The 17,480-nt window shown below is 50.5% G+C and overlaps 1 protein-coding gene across 1 annotated transcript in view; it reads right to left on the reverse strand.

The window, feature by feature from the left end:
* Positions 1-306: 306 nt before the first annotated feature.
* The window catches only part of MRTFA (myocardin related transcription factor A), a 105,616-nt gene continuing 88,442 nt past the window's right edge, over positions 307-17,480 (reverse strand). The window contains 7 exon segments of the mRNA XM_075573886.1: positions 307-1,894; positions 2,465-2,525; positions 2,616-2,771; positions 4,387-4,548; positions 7,124-7,207; positions 9,741-10,529; positions 16,225-16,393. Coding sequence (XP_075430001.1) covers positions 1,431-1,894; positions 2,465-2,525; positions 2,616-2,771; positions 4,387-4,548; positions 7,124-7,207; positions 9,741-10,529; positions 16,225-16,393 — 1,885 coding nt within the window. The 3' untranslated portion in view covers positions 307-1,430.

A 17,480-nucleotide genomic window follows, 5' to 3' on the forward strand; every position in this document is an offset into this window, starting at 1 on the left:
ACATTTTCTTTGTACTTTTACCTCCACTGCTAATTTCTATCCACATGGTCTCTACATTTTCATCATTCCCTTCATAGACATCATCCCTTATAATAGGATATTATGTGATATTTACACATTATCGTTATGTGATGTCAACTTATTGTAATTTTTCATTATCGTAATATTCCCGCTCCATTGTTACATAGCCCAGCTCTAAACTGGTCTTAAAATGCATTTATCAGCAGCATTATCCAGTATATTACCGGTAATTTGTACTTACACTTCCCACTCAACAGCTGCAAATGACACAAACACATCTCAGTCTCTCCTTCCCGAGATCTCTTTATTAAATGTTATGTATATTTTTTGGTCTTTTTTTTTTTATTTTACATTTTTTATAGATCTTTTACTTTTCATTTTTTTTGCCCGTGTCTTGCAACATTATTTGGAAAAAAATACAGATATTCACCCGCTTTTATACATTCATTTCACGGATGTGAGAGTATTTCCAGGTACCCAGCATTCACGATGGGGAAATGTAAAAACAAATGGGGGAAAAAAAAAAAATTAAATAAAAATTGTTCACCTAACCTATTGAGTCCTCTCTGGGAGAAGATCAACTCAAACAGCTGGCGGGGATAGGTCAAGATGGCAGCTAGCTTAAGAATTCTGCATGGGTTCATGTTGGATGATCTGAAGTGCCATAGTATTAACATGATATGTGCGGTTTGTATGCCTGCAAGTCCTTTGGCGGACAGGAAGTCGGCATGGCTTTTCCCATGCAAAGGTTTGGCTGATACACCAAGAGTCAACATGGAGCACACCTCCACTGGGTGAAACCAGAGGTTTCAAATACCCCGAGGAGATTGTAGGATTGATCCAGCAAAACAAGAGTCTTTGTTGAGGGGAGGCTGGGTTCCCAGTGAAGTTCTGCAACTAGAGCTATCAGGGTCTAGGAAGAGAGTCACTCGTGTAGACAGGAAGCATATAATGGAGGAGTTGTAGGATTGAAGATGCTGTGGTAGGATTAGCTAGGTCATTAAGTGGACTCGATATATCGTGGGCAGAGGGCAACATACACACAGGTCTGGCAGCAGGGAATCTAAAGCCGAGGACTGTGGCACGAGCGAAAGGTGAATGTAAAGACGCTAGGCCGGACAATGCATAGTTCTGATAGTTCTGCCAACCCCGATCTCATCTTTACCCACTTTATTGGGAGTTATCAGGAGTCTTTGATTAAACGAAAAACAGCCAAATCCTTCCAATCGAGAGCAACCAAGGATTCCCTAAATTTTGGCAGCTGTGTATTAGCCAACAACCCTCTCTTGTCTGTGTAGGTACTGTATCTCCTTTTGTGGATAAGACTCCAATTCTTCCAGGGGTTAGGACAGTGCTGTAATCTCTCTCTGAAACCCCACAGGTTCCTCAACGCTCCAACAACAGCTAAGCTATAAGCAGGCGTCCCAGTGTAACTGCAGGTCATGGCTGTCTAGGAAGTCAGTGGAGAAGACACTGGGGGTGGCTGTACTGAGTGGAGCCAGGCTCATAGCAGGAGGCCCGGTTAGCTCAAGCCAGTCCATACCATCAAGAGGAGGGTCGGACAAGTCTAGCCCCAGGGGGTCTCCCTCAGGGGAGAAGTGCAGGTCAGATGTGTCCATGGGTGAAGGAGAGTGGTCCAGGATGGCCGAGCTGCTCAGCATCTGGCTGTGGAGGTCATCAATGAGCGGCATAGAAGTTGTGCCATCCTGGTACCCCCGAAGAAGTGGTACACCTGTTGAGCTCTCTAGGAAATCCTCCAGCCGGCCTGGCATGGTGTGAATGGGGGAAGGCATCTCCGTGTGTGGCACTGGGTGAGTGGGAGACGTCTGTTTTATACATGGCACCAGAAATTCCTTGAACTCTGTCGAGATATCTGCCGGAAAGGAGAGAGGGACAAGCTTTAGTCATCCATCTTTTAACAAAACACTCCTGGTATCCAACATTATCCGAGCAACAACTTCTCACCACCGCTGCGAGTTTGGAAAATGCGCTGTTTCTGACCCCTCAAACACTAAAGATTTTAATCATAATCAAATATTTCTCTCTGTACTTTTACAAACAAGCAGCCCCCCCCCCCCCACACCCGGGTCCCTGCCAAGTTAGGGAACTACAGTAATAATTAACAGGGGAGTAAGATTAACGGGGCTGTCCTTCCTAGGACCAAAATCAACTAATCAGAGAAGTATCTTCTCCGATTAGTGAAAATCTTGGTTATCTTGCTTTTTTGTACTGAATACAGAAGGGGGTTGATTTTGGGGGGAGCGAGTCTACGATCTAGGTGCTCCACCCCCAATAAAGCTAGCTGAAGCATCTACTTAGGAACTCTTGACTTGACCCCATTTCAGCCTGGTGGACGTTTCCTGTGGAGGATCTCCCTTACCGCAGTTTTGGCGCCCGTCAGGGCACTGCGAATACACAATTACATTCACAATTACGTTCGTACCTAAATTCTGTATCAAAATGTCAAACAAGTCTTCCATTTGCTGACACTGACAGCCAGGTCCCTAGGAAGAAAGCAGAGAGAGGTTCAGCTGTGTATGCCACATCAACACTGGGCACTTCCTCCATCCCCCCACTTCAACCCCAACGGTTACCTCCGAATGGTTTGGCTGCTGCCTTACGGCTTCTTCGTATCCTGGCGGTTCCTTCGTCCGCGCTTGCGGGGAAGGGGTGAGGAAAATGCTGTGTGGAGGGGGCTCGGGTTCTGGCTGAGATGGGGGCGGGGTGGTGGAGACGGGCTGGGCGGGATTCTAAGAGACAGAAGGTTTGGAAATCCCAGTGAGCAAAACGTGGCTTCCAAAAAGAGGCGATCCTCTGTTACTAACCCTTTATTTTTATGGGACCCAACCTATTCAATTATAACGAAATCATCATTGTTATTATATAACTGGCACTTGGTGGAAGGTGTGAAACGCGACAGGACAATGTAAATAATACGGACTGAAACCCCTCAATGCAAGAGTGAGAGCATCGGACATGAAGGTCCAAGGGAACACCCAACAATCTAATGCAGGAGTGGCAACTCCAGTCCTCAAGGGCCACCAACAGTCATGACTGAGCCACCTGTGCTGAAGCAGGGATATCCTTAAAACCTGACCTGTTGGTCGCTCTTGAGGACTGGAGTTGGCCACCGCTGCTCTAATGGATTAAACGCATAATAACATCCCAAAGTACATAGGTTCACTATGGAATATTAAGCCATTTATTGTCGCATTCAATCACTTCATCCAATCCCCTTTGGTATCTTGATGAAGGACACATGGGAAGATTGAAACAGTGATTACATTCCGAAATACACGAATAAATCATAGCTAGTGAATACTTTGTACTATTAATGCCGGCATCTAATGCTAGTGAGGGTTAGATTTCCGGCTGTGATCGTTATTGGTCTTTTATACAGATGGTTGGAGTGCGCCTCCAAGGTGCAGTCCTGAACACACCATGCACCAGTTTCACTAAATGGTGCTACAAGTCTTAAAACACTTTACGGGCCATTCAAGTGAATAGGATCCAAAAAGGTGTCACCCCTCCTAGTTTCTGAAAAAAGACAAAATGAACAATGTAATTGCTCCTACGAGGAGCTGCCCTTAAGATGCCTAATGGCAGTAGTATGTTTATTACATGTACGTGTTTACATGTAGGGGTGTGTGTACGTGACTACGTGTAGGGGTGTGGGAGTGTAAGTGTATACGTGTAGGGGTGTGGACGTGTCGGGGTGTGGATGTATAGGGGAGTACGTGTGTAGGGGTGCAGGGGTGTAGAGGTATTACAATACCTCTCTCAGAGATAGGGAGATAGATCTATCTCTATCGATAGATGGATAATCTCCATAGTAACCAAAAACTTTGGAGTGTTTTTACGATATTTATGTAATCTCTCCGAGACAACACTGCAAACTCCATACCAAAAAAAAGAACGCAATTTTCACCTGCAGCTTTTTATTTAGTGTAAACTTATTGTGCTGCAATCACCGAGCAAAAAGATAAAGGGACGTTTCAGACATGAGATTAGAATGAAACAAACCCCGAGGGAATGCAGCCAGTATGACATTTACTTGCAGGGGGATAGATTTATTTTCCCCGTGGCAATATTTAGACTAATATAAGCGGTTTGAAATAATATTTTTATCATTTGCTGCCGCACAAACAGTGTTGCCCGGCAGCGAAAGTGTTACGGTTTCCCCACAATGTTTACAGGGTTTACACAATCTTTATCTCCTCTCTTTCGAGCAGTAGAGAGACTTCTGTGGCTCTGAGTTTATGTACAGCTACACGTATGAAGCAATGACATGTATGAAGGGCGTGTGCCAGTAACCGCTGCCCCAGCCAGCAGCAAACCTTCAGTTAGAGAGAGGGGAGCAGTTACCTGCTTCTGTGCGCAGCTCGGGCTGCCTTCTCGGCCAGGGTTCGATGGTCGCTTGTGGAACCCGTTCATGTTGAACAACGGCTGTAAGTTGGGAGGGGCAGAAAAGGATAACAGGCTCCCCGGCACAGTGCCGGCGACCAGCTGCAGAGAGGGCTTCTGACTCTGGGGAAGGGGATGGGTGGAAGTGTAAGACACAACGAGAGACACGAGACAAATGTCACCATAGTTATGCATCAGCTGTACTCCTGAGCAAACCTTTATAATATACAGTGGGGAAAACAGATGAACCGGCGCCTTAAAGAAATAAAGTTCTGACCAAATATAGTCCAATCTAGACGGCTGGGATGAATTCCAGGGAAGTGTCCTCAAAGTAATCTCAAACAAACAAACATGTAAGACAACAACATGAACGAGAAAAAAAGAAAGAAAAGATCATAGTGCAACAAATAACAAATCACTGATATAAAGTAAGCTATAATAGACAGCAATTTAATAAAAGAATTAAATATTATAAAACAACAAACATATGTTAGTTGGGCAAAAACCACTATTTAAAGTGATGGCATCCAAAGGGGCTAAAATTGAAACCCTACTTACAGCAAAGCCAATAATTATAAACCTGTAGCTCAAAACCACTGAACGCTCCGGTGCCTGGAGGGAAGATGATACCGCTCGATCGCCTGTAAATCCTGCACAGTTAGGAAGCCCAGACGCTGAGGCTCCACGCCGCCAGCCACCACACCTGTCTTCAACGCTGATGAGCTCTGGGATAGGAAGCCGCCCAGGCTCAGTGCCGCCGAAGGACTCCCAGGGATAGTCACGCAGACCAGAAGGTCTCGCGATATACGCTGACGTCACCACTCGTAGCCAGGATGTGGGAAGGGCACACGCAACTGCTAGGGGCTCAGGCAGCCAAAGCCACGGGCAAAAGAGGAACGGGCTATCAGGGGGGAAGCCAAAGTGTCTCTGCCAGAGAAAAAAGTCCACCCTACGCGTTTCGTGACGTCAGTCACTTCGTCATGCCCCTGACGAAGTGACTGACGTCACGAAACGCGTAGGGTGGACTTTTTTCTCTGGCAGAGACACTTTGGCTTCCCCCCTGATAGCCCGTTCCTCTTTTGCCCGTGGCTTTGGCTGCCTGAGCCCCTAGCAGTTGCGTGTGCCCTTCCCACATCCTGGCTACGAGTGGTGACGTCAGCGTATATCGCGAGACCTTCTGGTCTGCGTGACTATCCCTGGGAGTCCTTCGGCGGCACTGAGCCTGGGCGGCTTCCTATCCCAGAGCTCATCAGCGTTGAAGACAGGTGTGGTGGCTGGCGGCGTGGAGCCTCAGCGTCTGGGCTTCCTAACTGTGCAGGATTTACAGGCGATCGAGCGGTATCATCTTCCCTCCAGGCACCGGAGCGTTCAGTGGTTTTGAGCTACAGGTTTATAATTATTGGCTTTGCTGTAAGTAGGGTTTCAATTTTAGCCCCTTTGGATGCCATCACTTTAAATAGTGGTTTTTGCCCAACTAACATATGTTTGTTGTTTTATAATATTTAATTCTTTTATTAAATTGCTGTCTATTACAGCTTACTTTATATCAGTGATTTGTTATTTGTTGCACTATGATCTTTTCTTTCTTTTTTTCTCGTTCATGTTGTTGTCTTACATGTTTGTTTGTTTGAGATTACTTTGAGGACACTTCCCTGGAATTCATCCCAGCCGTCTAGATTGGACTATATTTGGTCAGAACTTTATTTCTTTAAGGCGCCGGTTCATCTGTTTTCACTGTGTTTTTTGGTTTGTGTCACCTATTTTTTTTCCAGGCTGCCTTCACCTTAATATTAGGGGTTTAATAATATTTATTAGTTGTCTAGTTGTCACAAATTTTTTATGTGTTATGCATTAGCGCTGTTCCCACTGCCCTTCCCTTTTATTTTTTTTAATATACAGTGGGACTACTCAAAAGGTAATCATCCTGTCTATATGGGAGATGTGTGTTTTCACAGATTTATTCAGGGAGTGGTGATCCCTTTGAAACGGGCTGCAAACACCTGGATGTCATTGCTTTTGGAATGGGACTTTGTTTTTTCAGAGGTTTTTTATTCATTCAATTTTGAAGAATTTTTATTTATTACATTCATACATTTTGAGTTTTTTATTATAATTGTTTATTATCTTTATTAAATAGTATTGTGTTTATTTAAACAATATATGCATTACCCTATCTCTTTTGAGATTACAGGTTTTTAGTATTGCTATTGGCCATCATCAAACCACCCCAATAGACGAATTCATGGTAGGGTTAATTAGTTCTTCATTTTATTAGCTTGTGTTCAGGATATATTAGAGGCGCTACTTCATTGGTTTTTGTTTCTTTTGAGAGAGAGAGAGATAGATATAAATATATATATATATAATTTTGATGAAGGTGAGCACAGCTGGACCGCTAGACTGTTCTCCTTGATCAAAAAATGAGTCTTACTCTATGGGATATGGCTTCTCAAAGCAGCAGGCAACTAGGGATAGAAGAAAATGGCCCCGGCTCAATCCAATTGTACTAGTAACTAGGCGATCCAACATGACTGAAGCGGAAAGTGTTGTGCTACATGTAATCTATGTAAGTGTAGCACAGGCAATGCGACGTTTGTCTCTTGATAGAACAGCAGACTGCTCAAGGAAGCAGGGGCATTAGCGCACTCTAGCGTGGCTGGAGTAGTGTCTGCCCATGTCAGATCTCACGGGGCCTTACCGGCGGGGCAGGTTGGGTGATGAGTGTCTGCTGTTTTTGAGGCCCGTTGCTGAAGTGAAGAGGAGATGGAGTCGTGTTCATTCGCTGTGACAGAGAAAACAAAAATCGCAGAATAAATACAAAGATGCTGTTATCGGCAAAACCTCGGGTAGACTCGCCCTCTGTCTGAATCCCACTCGCAATGAGCATGTAGCATGATTACCCCGGGCAAACCTCGGGGAGACTCGCCCTCTGTCTGAATCCCACTCGCAATGAGCATGTGGCATGATTACCCCGGGCAAACCTCGGGGAGACTCGCCCTCTGTCTGAATCCCACTCGCAATGAGCATGTAGCATGATTACCCCGGGCAAACCTCGGGGAGACTCGCCCTCTGTCTGAATCCCACTCGCAATGAGCATGTAGCATGATTACCCCGGGCAAACCTCGGGGAGACTCGCCCTCTGTCTGAATCCCACCCGCAATGAGCATGTAGCATGATTACCCCGGGCAAAACCTCGGGGAGACTCGCCCTCTGTCTGAATCCCACCCGCAATGAGCATGTAGCATGATTACCCCGGGCAAAACCTCGGGGAGACTCGCCCTCTGTCTGAATCCCACCCGCAATGAGCATGTAGCATGATTACCCCGGGCAAACCTCGGGGAGACTCGCCCTCTGTCTGAATCCCACCCGCAATGAGCATGTAGCATGATTACCCCGGGCAAAACCTCGGGGAGACTCGCCCTCTGTCTGAATCCCACTCGCAATGAGCATGTAGCATGATTACCCCGGGCAAACCTCGGGGAGACTCGCCCTCTGTCTGAATCCCACCCGCAATGAGCATGTAGCATGATTACCCCGGGCAAACCTCGGGGAGACTCGCCCTCTGTCTGAATCCCACTCGCAATGAGCATGTAGCATGATTACCCCGGGCAAACCTCGGGGAGACTCGCCCTCTGTCTGAATCCCACTCGCAATGAGCATGTAGCATGATTACCCCGGGCAAAACCTCGGGGAGACTCGCCCTCTGTCTGAATCCCACTCGCAATGAGCATGTAGCATGATTACCCCGGGCAAACCTCGGGGAGACTCGCCCTCTGTCTGAATCCCACCCGCAATGAGCATGTAGCATGATTACCCCGGGCAAAACCTCGGGGAGACTCGCCCTCTGTCTGAATCCCACCCGCAATGAGCATGTAGCATGATTACCCCGGGCAAAACCTCGGGGAGACTCGCCCTCTGTCTGAATCCCACTCGCAATGAGCATGTAGCATGATTACCCTGGGCAAACCTCGGGGAGACTCGCCCTCTGTCTGAATCCCACCCGCAATGAGCATGTAGCATGATTACCCCGGGCAAACCTCGGGGAGACTCGCCCTCTGTCTGAATCCCACCCGCAATGAGCATGTAGCATAATTACCCTGGGCAAACCTCAGGGAAACTCGCCCTCTGTCTGAATCCCACTCGCAATGAGCATGTAGCATGATTACCCCGGGCAAACCTCGGGGAGACTCGCTCTCTATCTGAATCCCACTCGCAATGAGCATGTAGCATGATTACCCCGGGCAAACCTCGGGGAGACTCGCTCTCTATCTGAATCCCACTCGCAATGAGCATGTAGCATGATTACCCCGGGCAAACCTCGAGAAAGAAACGTGCTGCAATTAAGTTGTCGCTGGACGAGATATTTAACCGTAATCTATTTACAAGATTAAAAAGCATTAGTGGCTCCTGTGTCCCACTGCCACACTTGACCCCTTCCAAACAGCCACGTAGGAACCTCTACCAGCGGTTACCATTGGTCTTATGGAAGCAGCGATGGACAATGACACTCTCTCCCCCCCCCCCCCCAAACCTTCACAGATTAGAAGGTTTCCATGGAACGCTCTTCTTCATGGAGGCCTACCCATCACCCTCTGAATAGTATTACTCTTCCTCCTCCTATCATTCGTTGGCAAGAGAAGACTATCCTACCGCTAGCTTCACTGTGACCCGCATCCACACCTTCCTCTTTACCCCAACTATACCTGGGTTTCCCACTCTCGCCTTCCTTTCAGATTGTAAACACCTCGTAGCAGAGATAAAATACATGTTTTACTTACGTCACCCCCCATTGTACTGCACTACAGAATGTGTTGGCGCCTCATACAGAAATGACCATAACAAGCCGTAGAAAATCGAAAGACCTACACAGGTTTAGAAGAAGTAATATACAGGGAGCTGGGAGCATTTAGTGATTCTTTGCATCACTATACAATATAACAACTATTTCCAGGGGAGCAGGAACACCTCCCCCTATTCCAGGAGGACTTTTTGTATTTGGGCTGCCAGCTCTTCCCTTAATATCTCGCCTCACTATTCAATCACGGAAGTCTAAGAAAAGGGCGTTTGGGGTTTTCCCCGCACTTGGTGATTTCTTAGGTTTCTGGACGTTAGAAACGGATTGCTTAGTTTAGGTTAGTTTTAAGGATAATCAATGACTATTAATTGCACACCTGCCCCTTTTTTATGGACCATCCTGTTTAGACTGTGGCAATTCAGACTCCCTGATTGGCGGAGGCAAAGTGTTTACCCTGTGACACATCTAGTGATTGGCTAATTCATAAAGACCATCGCAAAGCTCTGGGCTATGTACCCACCTGTAGCACCACATGTCTATTCCCATCAGGCAGCTGGGCAGTGGGACTGGCCACCGTGAAGACTAGCCGTGTTCCCGCTGAGTCAGCTGCATTTCCATTGCTCCCGTTGGGCACGGAGCCCAGGAACAGCTGTGGCTCCTGCTGGCAGGTGACGTTTGCCTTGGGCTCATGCTTCACTAAGGGGCTTAGTGCTTCCACATTCCTGGGGGAGTCGCAGGAAATGAAGCCTGGCTCCTCTTTCACCCGCACAATCTGCTGATCATCGGGAGGTTGGCGTTGCGGTGTGCGTTTCTCCTGCTCCAGCTGCTGCCTCAGCCGCTCCACCAGCTCCTGCTTCTGCCTCAACCTCCGCGTCAGGTCCTCGATCTGCCTGTCCTTCTCCTGCAGCATGTAGTCTTTGTCCCTGCCTTCTGCCGAAGGCTTTTCCTTCCCTTGCACCGGAGAGGTCTGCAAGCTCAGCTGGGTGAGAGGAGAAGAAACCGTCTCTCCGAAGGCGTCACCGGCAGTGGATGCCTCGTCCATGCTGACCATCGAGAGCTCAGAAGGACAGGGAGACGCAGGGGGCGTGGAGCTGGAGCTGCCGAGCTTTATGGACTCGGCACAGAGACGATGATTCGGGAAGGCTGGCACGGGCTCGTTTGGCTTGGGTTGCTGCATAGGCGTTGGCTTGGCAGGCGCTGTGCCAACGATGCTGGGATCCTGTGACGCTTTAAGTCTCTCTATAAGATCCACCTTCGTCCCAGAGACTGGGCGGCCTCGCTGCTTCAACTCCTGCTTCAGTTCTGCCACCTGATGGGCAAAGAAAGGGAACAGCCTCATGAGGGCACTGGTGTATAAGGGTGAGTTTCTGAGAAGGAGATGTGGAGCTTATACTGTGTAACTGGAAGCTAGTATCTTTGGGGCAACACACACACACACACACACACACACACACACACACACACACACACACACACACACACACACACACACACACACCTCCTTGTGACCATGGCAATAACTTTTTCTTCTGGTGCCACAGGCACCAAAATTAGATTGTAAGCTCTTAGGGACATGGGCTGCATTAGGGAGTGCACAAATCTATGTACAGTGCTGTGTACACAGTCAGTGCAATAGAAGACAAAATATTATATTTCATGGATAATTTCACACTTAAAGAGTTGAAAAGGGAGACGTAATGGGGATTTAACACTACAGTAGGCAGAAATAATAGCACCATCATTACAGGATCACTAGAACGGGCACATAACGTTACATCTTAGGGGTAGGGAAGAAGAAAACATGGTGTGTTCATAAGAAGATTTAATAAAGCAACTGCTGACCAAATATATACATGGGTTCAGCAGGAGGGAAGCATGTTTCACAGAGAGAGAAGAGCTAGAACAAGAGGTCATTCTCTGAACAAGGAGCGTGGCAGGCGACGGGGAAATATGAGGAAGTACTTCTTCACCGAAAGGGTGGTGGATTCGTGGAAGAGTCTCCCAGCAGAGGAGGTAGGGGCGAATACACTTAGGCAGCAGGGGTAGGCAACCTGCAGCTCCCGAGCCGCATGTGGCTCTTTCCGCTTATACCTACGGTTCTCTGCAGGTTGCCGACCCCCAGCTGCTGCCTCTCTCCCGCACTATTCTGGCGGAGGCTGCGGGGGGGCCGGGCCGGGGCGTAGTCGGGCCTCTTGTTGCCGCCGGGCCCGACGTCTCCCCAGCTGCTTGCCTGTCGCTCTCCTGTACTGTCCCACGCCGGGCTCTTATGCCGGTGCGTGCCGGAAGTGCCTTTTGCAACTTCCGGCGTGAGTCGACATCACAGAGCCCGGCAGCTGGGGAGATGTCGGACCCGGCGGCAACAAGGGCCCGACCAGCGCCGGCAGGACAGTGAGGGAGACAGGCACAAGGTGTGTGTGTGTGTGTGTGTGTGTATTTGGAGGGGGGGTGACATGTAGGTGTTTTTTGGGGAGGGTAGTGTATGTATGGTGTATTTGTAAATGTTACTGTTTTCACAAAAAAAATGAAAAAAACTAAATAAAGGGACGTATGTTAATGCGCAGTGTTCGACAAATCACCCAAAAATCTACTCGCCACCTAGTCCCGCCCCCAAGTCCGCCCATAGTCCCGCTTTAAAATAAAATATATAAATAAAATACATTTAATAAATTCCTAGTCAGAACATTCATTTTTGACATAAATTTATTTATTGTATTACATTATACTACAATTAGACGTGTGTGTGTGTGCGTGTGTGTGTGTGTGTGTATGTGTGTGTGTGTGTGTGTGTGTGTGTGTGTGTGTCAATGTCGGATCTAGAAATAAAAGCCAGATGTGAATGACTAGTTTCCTGAACCCCTTAACCAGTGTCTGGACGTCGGCGCTTCACAGAGAGAGACAGACAGAGAGAGACAGACAGACACACACACACACACAGAGCGGCACACCCACACACACACACAGAGAGAAAGAGAGACACACAGAGAAAGAGAGAGAAAGAGAGACACACGGAGAAAGAGAGAGAAAGAGAGACACACGGAGAAAGAGAGAGAAAGAGAGAGAATGAGAGACACACACTGAGAGAATGAGAGAATGAGAGACAAAGAGAGTGCGACAGAGAGAGCGAAGAAGAGAGTGCGACGGAGAGGGAGACAGAGACAGAGAGAGGGAGACAGAGGAGGGAGAGGGAGACAGAGACAGAGAGAGGGAGACAGAGAGAGGGTGACAGAGAGAGGGTGACAGAGAGAGGGAGAGGGTGACAGAGAGAGGGAGAGGGTGACAGAGAGAGGGAAAGGGTGACAGAGAGAGGGAAAGAGTGACAGAGAGAGGGAGAGGGCGACACAGGGAGACGGAGAGGGTGGGTCACACAGGGAGAGGGTGACACGGAGGGAGAGTGACAGGGAGCGGGACAGGGTGACACAGGGAGAGGGAGAGGGTGACACAGGGAGAGGGTGACACGGAGGGTGACACAGGGAGAGGGAGGGTGACACAGGGAGAGGGAGGGTGACACAGGGAGAGGGAGGGTGACACAGGGAGAGGGAGGGTGACACAGGGAGAGGGTGACACAGGGAGAGGGAGGGTGACAGGGAGAGGGAGGGTGACACAGGGAGAAGGAGGGTGACACAGGGAGAGGGTGGGTGACACAGGGAGAGGGTGGGTGACACAGGGAGAGGGAGGGTGACACAGGGAGAGGGAGGGTGACACAGGGAGAGGGAGGGTGACAGGGAGAGGGAGGGTGACAGGGAGAGGGAGGGTGACAGGGAGAGAGGGAGGGTGACAGGGAGAGAGGGAGGTTGACAGGGAGAGAGGGAGGGTGACAGGGAGGGGGAGGGTGACACAGGGAGAGGGAGGGTGACAGGGAAAGGGAGGGTGACAGGGAGAGGGAGGGTGACAGGGAGAGGGAGGGTGACACAGGGAGAGGGAGGGTGACCCAGGGAGAGGGAGGGTGACCCAGGGAGAGGGAGGGTGACCCAGGGAGAGGGAGGGTGACCCAGGGAGAGGGAGGGTGACACAGGGAGAGGGAGGGTGACACAGGGAGAGGGAGGGTGACACAGGGAGAGGGAGGGTGACACAGGGAGAGGGAGGGTGACACAGGGAGAGGGAGGGTGACACAGGGAGAGGGTGACAGAGAGAGGGAGAGGGTGACAGAGAGAGGGAGAGGGCGACACAGGGAAAGGGCGACACAGGGAGAGGGTGACACAGGGAAACGGAGAGGGTGGGTCACACAGGGAGAGGGTGACAGGGAGCGGGACAGGGTGACACAGGGAGAGGGAGGGGGTGACACAGGGAGAGGGTGACACAGGGAGAGGGTGACACAGGGAGAGGGTGACAGGGAGAGGGAGGGTGACACAGGGAGAGGGAGGGTGACACAGGGAGAGGGAGGGTGACACAGGGAGAGGGAGGGTGACACAGGGAGAGGGAGGGTGACCCAGGGAGAGGGAGGGTGACACAGGGAGAGGGAGGGTGACACAGGGAGAGGGAGGGTGACACAGGGAGAGGGAGACAGAGAGAGGGAGAGGGTGACAGAGAGAGGGAGACACAGGGAGAGGGCGACACAGGGAGAGGGTGACAGGGAAACGGAGAGGTGGGTCACACAGGGAGAGGGTGACAGGGAGCGGGACAGGGTGACACAGGGAGAGGGAGGGGGTGACACAAGGAGAGGGAGAGGGTGACACAGGGAGAGGGTGACACAGGGAGAGGGTGACACAGGGAGAGGGTGACACAGGGGGAGAGGGGTGACACAGGGAAAGGGTGACACAGGGAAAGGGTGACACAGGGAGAGGGAGAGGGTGGGTGACACAGGGAGCGGGTGACACAGGGAGAGGGAGGGGGTGACACAGGGAGAGGGTGACACAGGGAGAGGGTGACACAGGGAGAGGGTGACACAGGGAGAGGGTGACACAGGGAGAGGATGACACAGGGAGAGGGTGACACAGGGAGAGGGTGACACAGGGAAAGGGTGACACAGGGAAAGGGTGACACAGGGAGAGGGAGAGGGTGGGTGAAACAGGGAGAGGGTGGTGACACAGGGAGAGGGAGGGTGACACAGGGAGAGGGAGAGGGTGACACAGGGAGAGGGAGAGGGTGACACAGGGAGAGGGAGGGGGTGACACAGGGAGAGGGAGGGGGACACAGGGAGAGGGAGGGGGACACAGGGAGAGGGTGACACAGGGAGAGGGTGACACAGGGAGAGGGTGACACAAGGAGAGGGTGACACAAGGAGAGGGTGACACAAGGAGAGGGTGACACAAGGAGAGGGTGACACAAGGAGAGGGAGAGGGTCACACAGGGATAGGGTGACACAGGGAGAGGGAGGGTGACACAGGGAGAGGGAGAGAGAGAGAGAGAGAGGGTGACACAGTCACACACACACACACACACACACGGCAGTGGGCCCCCCACACGGCAGGAGGTGTCGCACATGGCAGCGGGGGCAGCACCGGGTGAGGGATTTCCCCTGCTTAGAGCAGGCTTAGAGCAGGGAGTAGCTCCGGTTAGGGGATTTCCCCTGCTTAGAGCAGGGAGAGGCTTCGGTTAGGGGATTTCCCCTGCTAACATCTGAGCTGGCCATCAGAGCAGGAGAAGAGCAGGGCTGATGGATTGCCCGATGGGAGGGGGGGGGGGGGGCGGATGGCCCGATACGAGGGGGGGGGGGCGGATGGCCCGATGGGAGGGGGGGGCGTATGGCCCGATGGGAGGGGGGGGCGTATGGCCCGATGGGAGGGGGGGCGGATGGCCCGATGGGAGGGGGGGGCGGATGGCCCGATGGGTGGGAGGGGGGGAGGATGGCCCGATGGGTGGGAGGGGGGGGAGGATGGCCCGATGGGTGGGAGGGGGGGGGAGGATGGCCCGATGGGTGGGAGGGGGGGGGGGAGGATGGCCTGATGGGTGGGAGGGGGGGCGACAGATGGCCCTGCAGGGGCCTGAGGCAGACAGGCGTGGAAGGGCTGGCTGCCGGAAGGGGGAGGAGTGGAAGCGCTGAGGAGGGAGGCCACTGCTCAGAGAGCCGGAGGCGGGGTAATCTCCCCCAACAACATGAACCCGCCTCCGGCTTTTTTTTTTTTTTTCTCCAGCGCGAGCGCGGGAAAAGCAGCAGCGCGAGCGCGGGAAATTTAAAAAACACATGTGTGCTGCTTGGGCCAATATTTACTCGCCGGGGGTTAAATCCACCCGCCCCGGGCGAGTAAATGTATATAATTGTCGAACACTGTTAATGCGTATACAGTATATACCTACTAGTGTGTGTACAGTGTATGTATGCATTTGTGGGGGTGTAATATTCATGCGTGTGTTGTATGTTAATTCGTATACAGTATATACCTATTAGTGTGTATAGTACAGTACATGTATGTGTTTGTGGGGGTGTAATATTCATGCGTGTGTTGTATGTTAATGCTTATACAGTATATACCTATTAGTGTGTATAGTACAGTACATGTATGTGTTTGTGGGGGTGTAATATTCATGCGTGTGTTGTATGTTAATGCTTATACAGTATATACCTATTAGTGTGTATAGTACAGTACATGTATGTGTTTGTGGGGGGTGTAATATTCATGCGTGTGTTGTATGTTAATGCTTATACAGTATATACCTATTAGTGTGTATAGTACAGTACATGTATGTGTTTGTGGGGGTGTAATATTCATGCGTGTGTTGTATGTTAATGCTTATACAGTATATACCTATTAGTGTGTATAGTACAGTACATGTATGTGTTTGTGGAGGTGTAATATTCATGCGTGTGATGCGGCTCTCGGAATATTTTGGAGACTTTTTTTTATAAAATGGCTCTTCTTCCTTGAGAGATTGCAGACCCCTCAGCTGAGGGAATAAAAATTGCTTGGGGTGAACATAGGGCAAAATCCTAACTATGAAAGAAATCAAGTAGGATCAGAGGTTTAGCAGCAGGTAAGAAATGAGGCAAACACGGTGGGCCAAGTGGATCTTCTCTGCCGTCAAATTGTGTGTGTCAGTGCACAAGTGTCCCCAACGCCTGCCATTACCTTCATGTCCTCCAGGTTGGATGGAAGTGGCCCAGTCTTCCCACCATTTGCCATGTTGCTGTTCTGTCGAGAGACAGCGGGTGTTGGCGTGGTGGTCAGGCTGATGGTGGGTACACTGCGCACAGCAGGCGCCCCGGTACTGCTCACGGCCTGCTGGTCTGGCATGGGCCTGAGGACAAACAAAGGGAGTAATGATCAGGCACAGGTAAGTAACGAACACTTTGCCCGAATCCTCCTGTTCCCAGACTCTGGGAACTCCCTCTGTAGAGGTCTACTTCTAAGAAAGACAAATGCCAACAAGTCTTTCAGGAAGTCAATACAAAGGGACCATCAACCGAGAAGTGGGCCCAGGTCATCAACAAATACGTTCTAACGCAGGGGTGGCCAACTCCGGTCCACCAATAAGGGCCACCAACAGGTCGGATACTCAGGATATCCATGCTTCAGCACAGGTGGCTCAATCAGAGGCTCTGTCGAAGGTGGAAGCAGGGACGGATTGAGTCACCTGTGCAGAAGCAGGGATATCCTGAAAATCTGACCAGTTGGTGGCCCTTGAGGACTGGAGTTGGCCGCCCGTGGTCCAATAGGAAAGATTAGAAACCGCAGCGTTTCAATCCCAACTGATGAACCCAGACATTGTAACCAGCTGATCCCCCCACTGTTTTCCAACAGGGGGTTCGTGAGGTGTCTGCAAGGGGTATGGCCAAAATAATATGCAGACGGATCCCAGGAAGTACAGTGGGTTTCTAAGCCCGTGCTTCGTAAGGTCCCTCAGTGGGAGTGGGACAGTAGTACCGGAGCTTCCAAACTCGCTCCCCACAATGCCTTGCGTCAGCCGCTGCAAGGCATTGTGGGGCATGCTTTGAGCAGCTCCCCAATAAGATGCATTCATTAGCGGTCTGCGAAAAAACAAATATATTTTTTAGCAGGGGGGGTCGACAATTTAAAATAAATAAATAATGATGCCTTCGATCATATGCACATAGCATCTGAACATTACCGGCATGTGCGTGATATGAAAGATTTACACCCACTATTTAACTTCCCAGAGCTTCTTATGGCGCGTTTGCACATAACCCAACGATCAAACGTCCCATGTGGCGCTCTGGAGAACCCAAAGCCCCGCAGGTAAAAGGTTTAGGGTTTCAGCGGGAGATGTAATCCGATGCCAGCCCCAGACTGGCAAACATGTACGCGCTCACAGCCAATCAGGGAGCAGTGAGACATGTGGGGCATGGTTAGGTATCACGTGGGGA

Source organism: Ascaphus truei, chromosome 17 (genome assembly GCF_040206685.1).
Source record: "Ascaphus truei isolate aAscTru1 chromosome 17, aAscTru1.hap1, whole genome shotgun sequence".
In the NCBI taxonomy this organism is placed as follows: domain Eukaryota; kingdom Metazoa; phylum Chordata; class Amphibia; order Anura; family Ascaphidae; genus Ascaphus; species Ascaphus truei.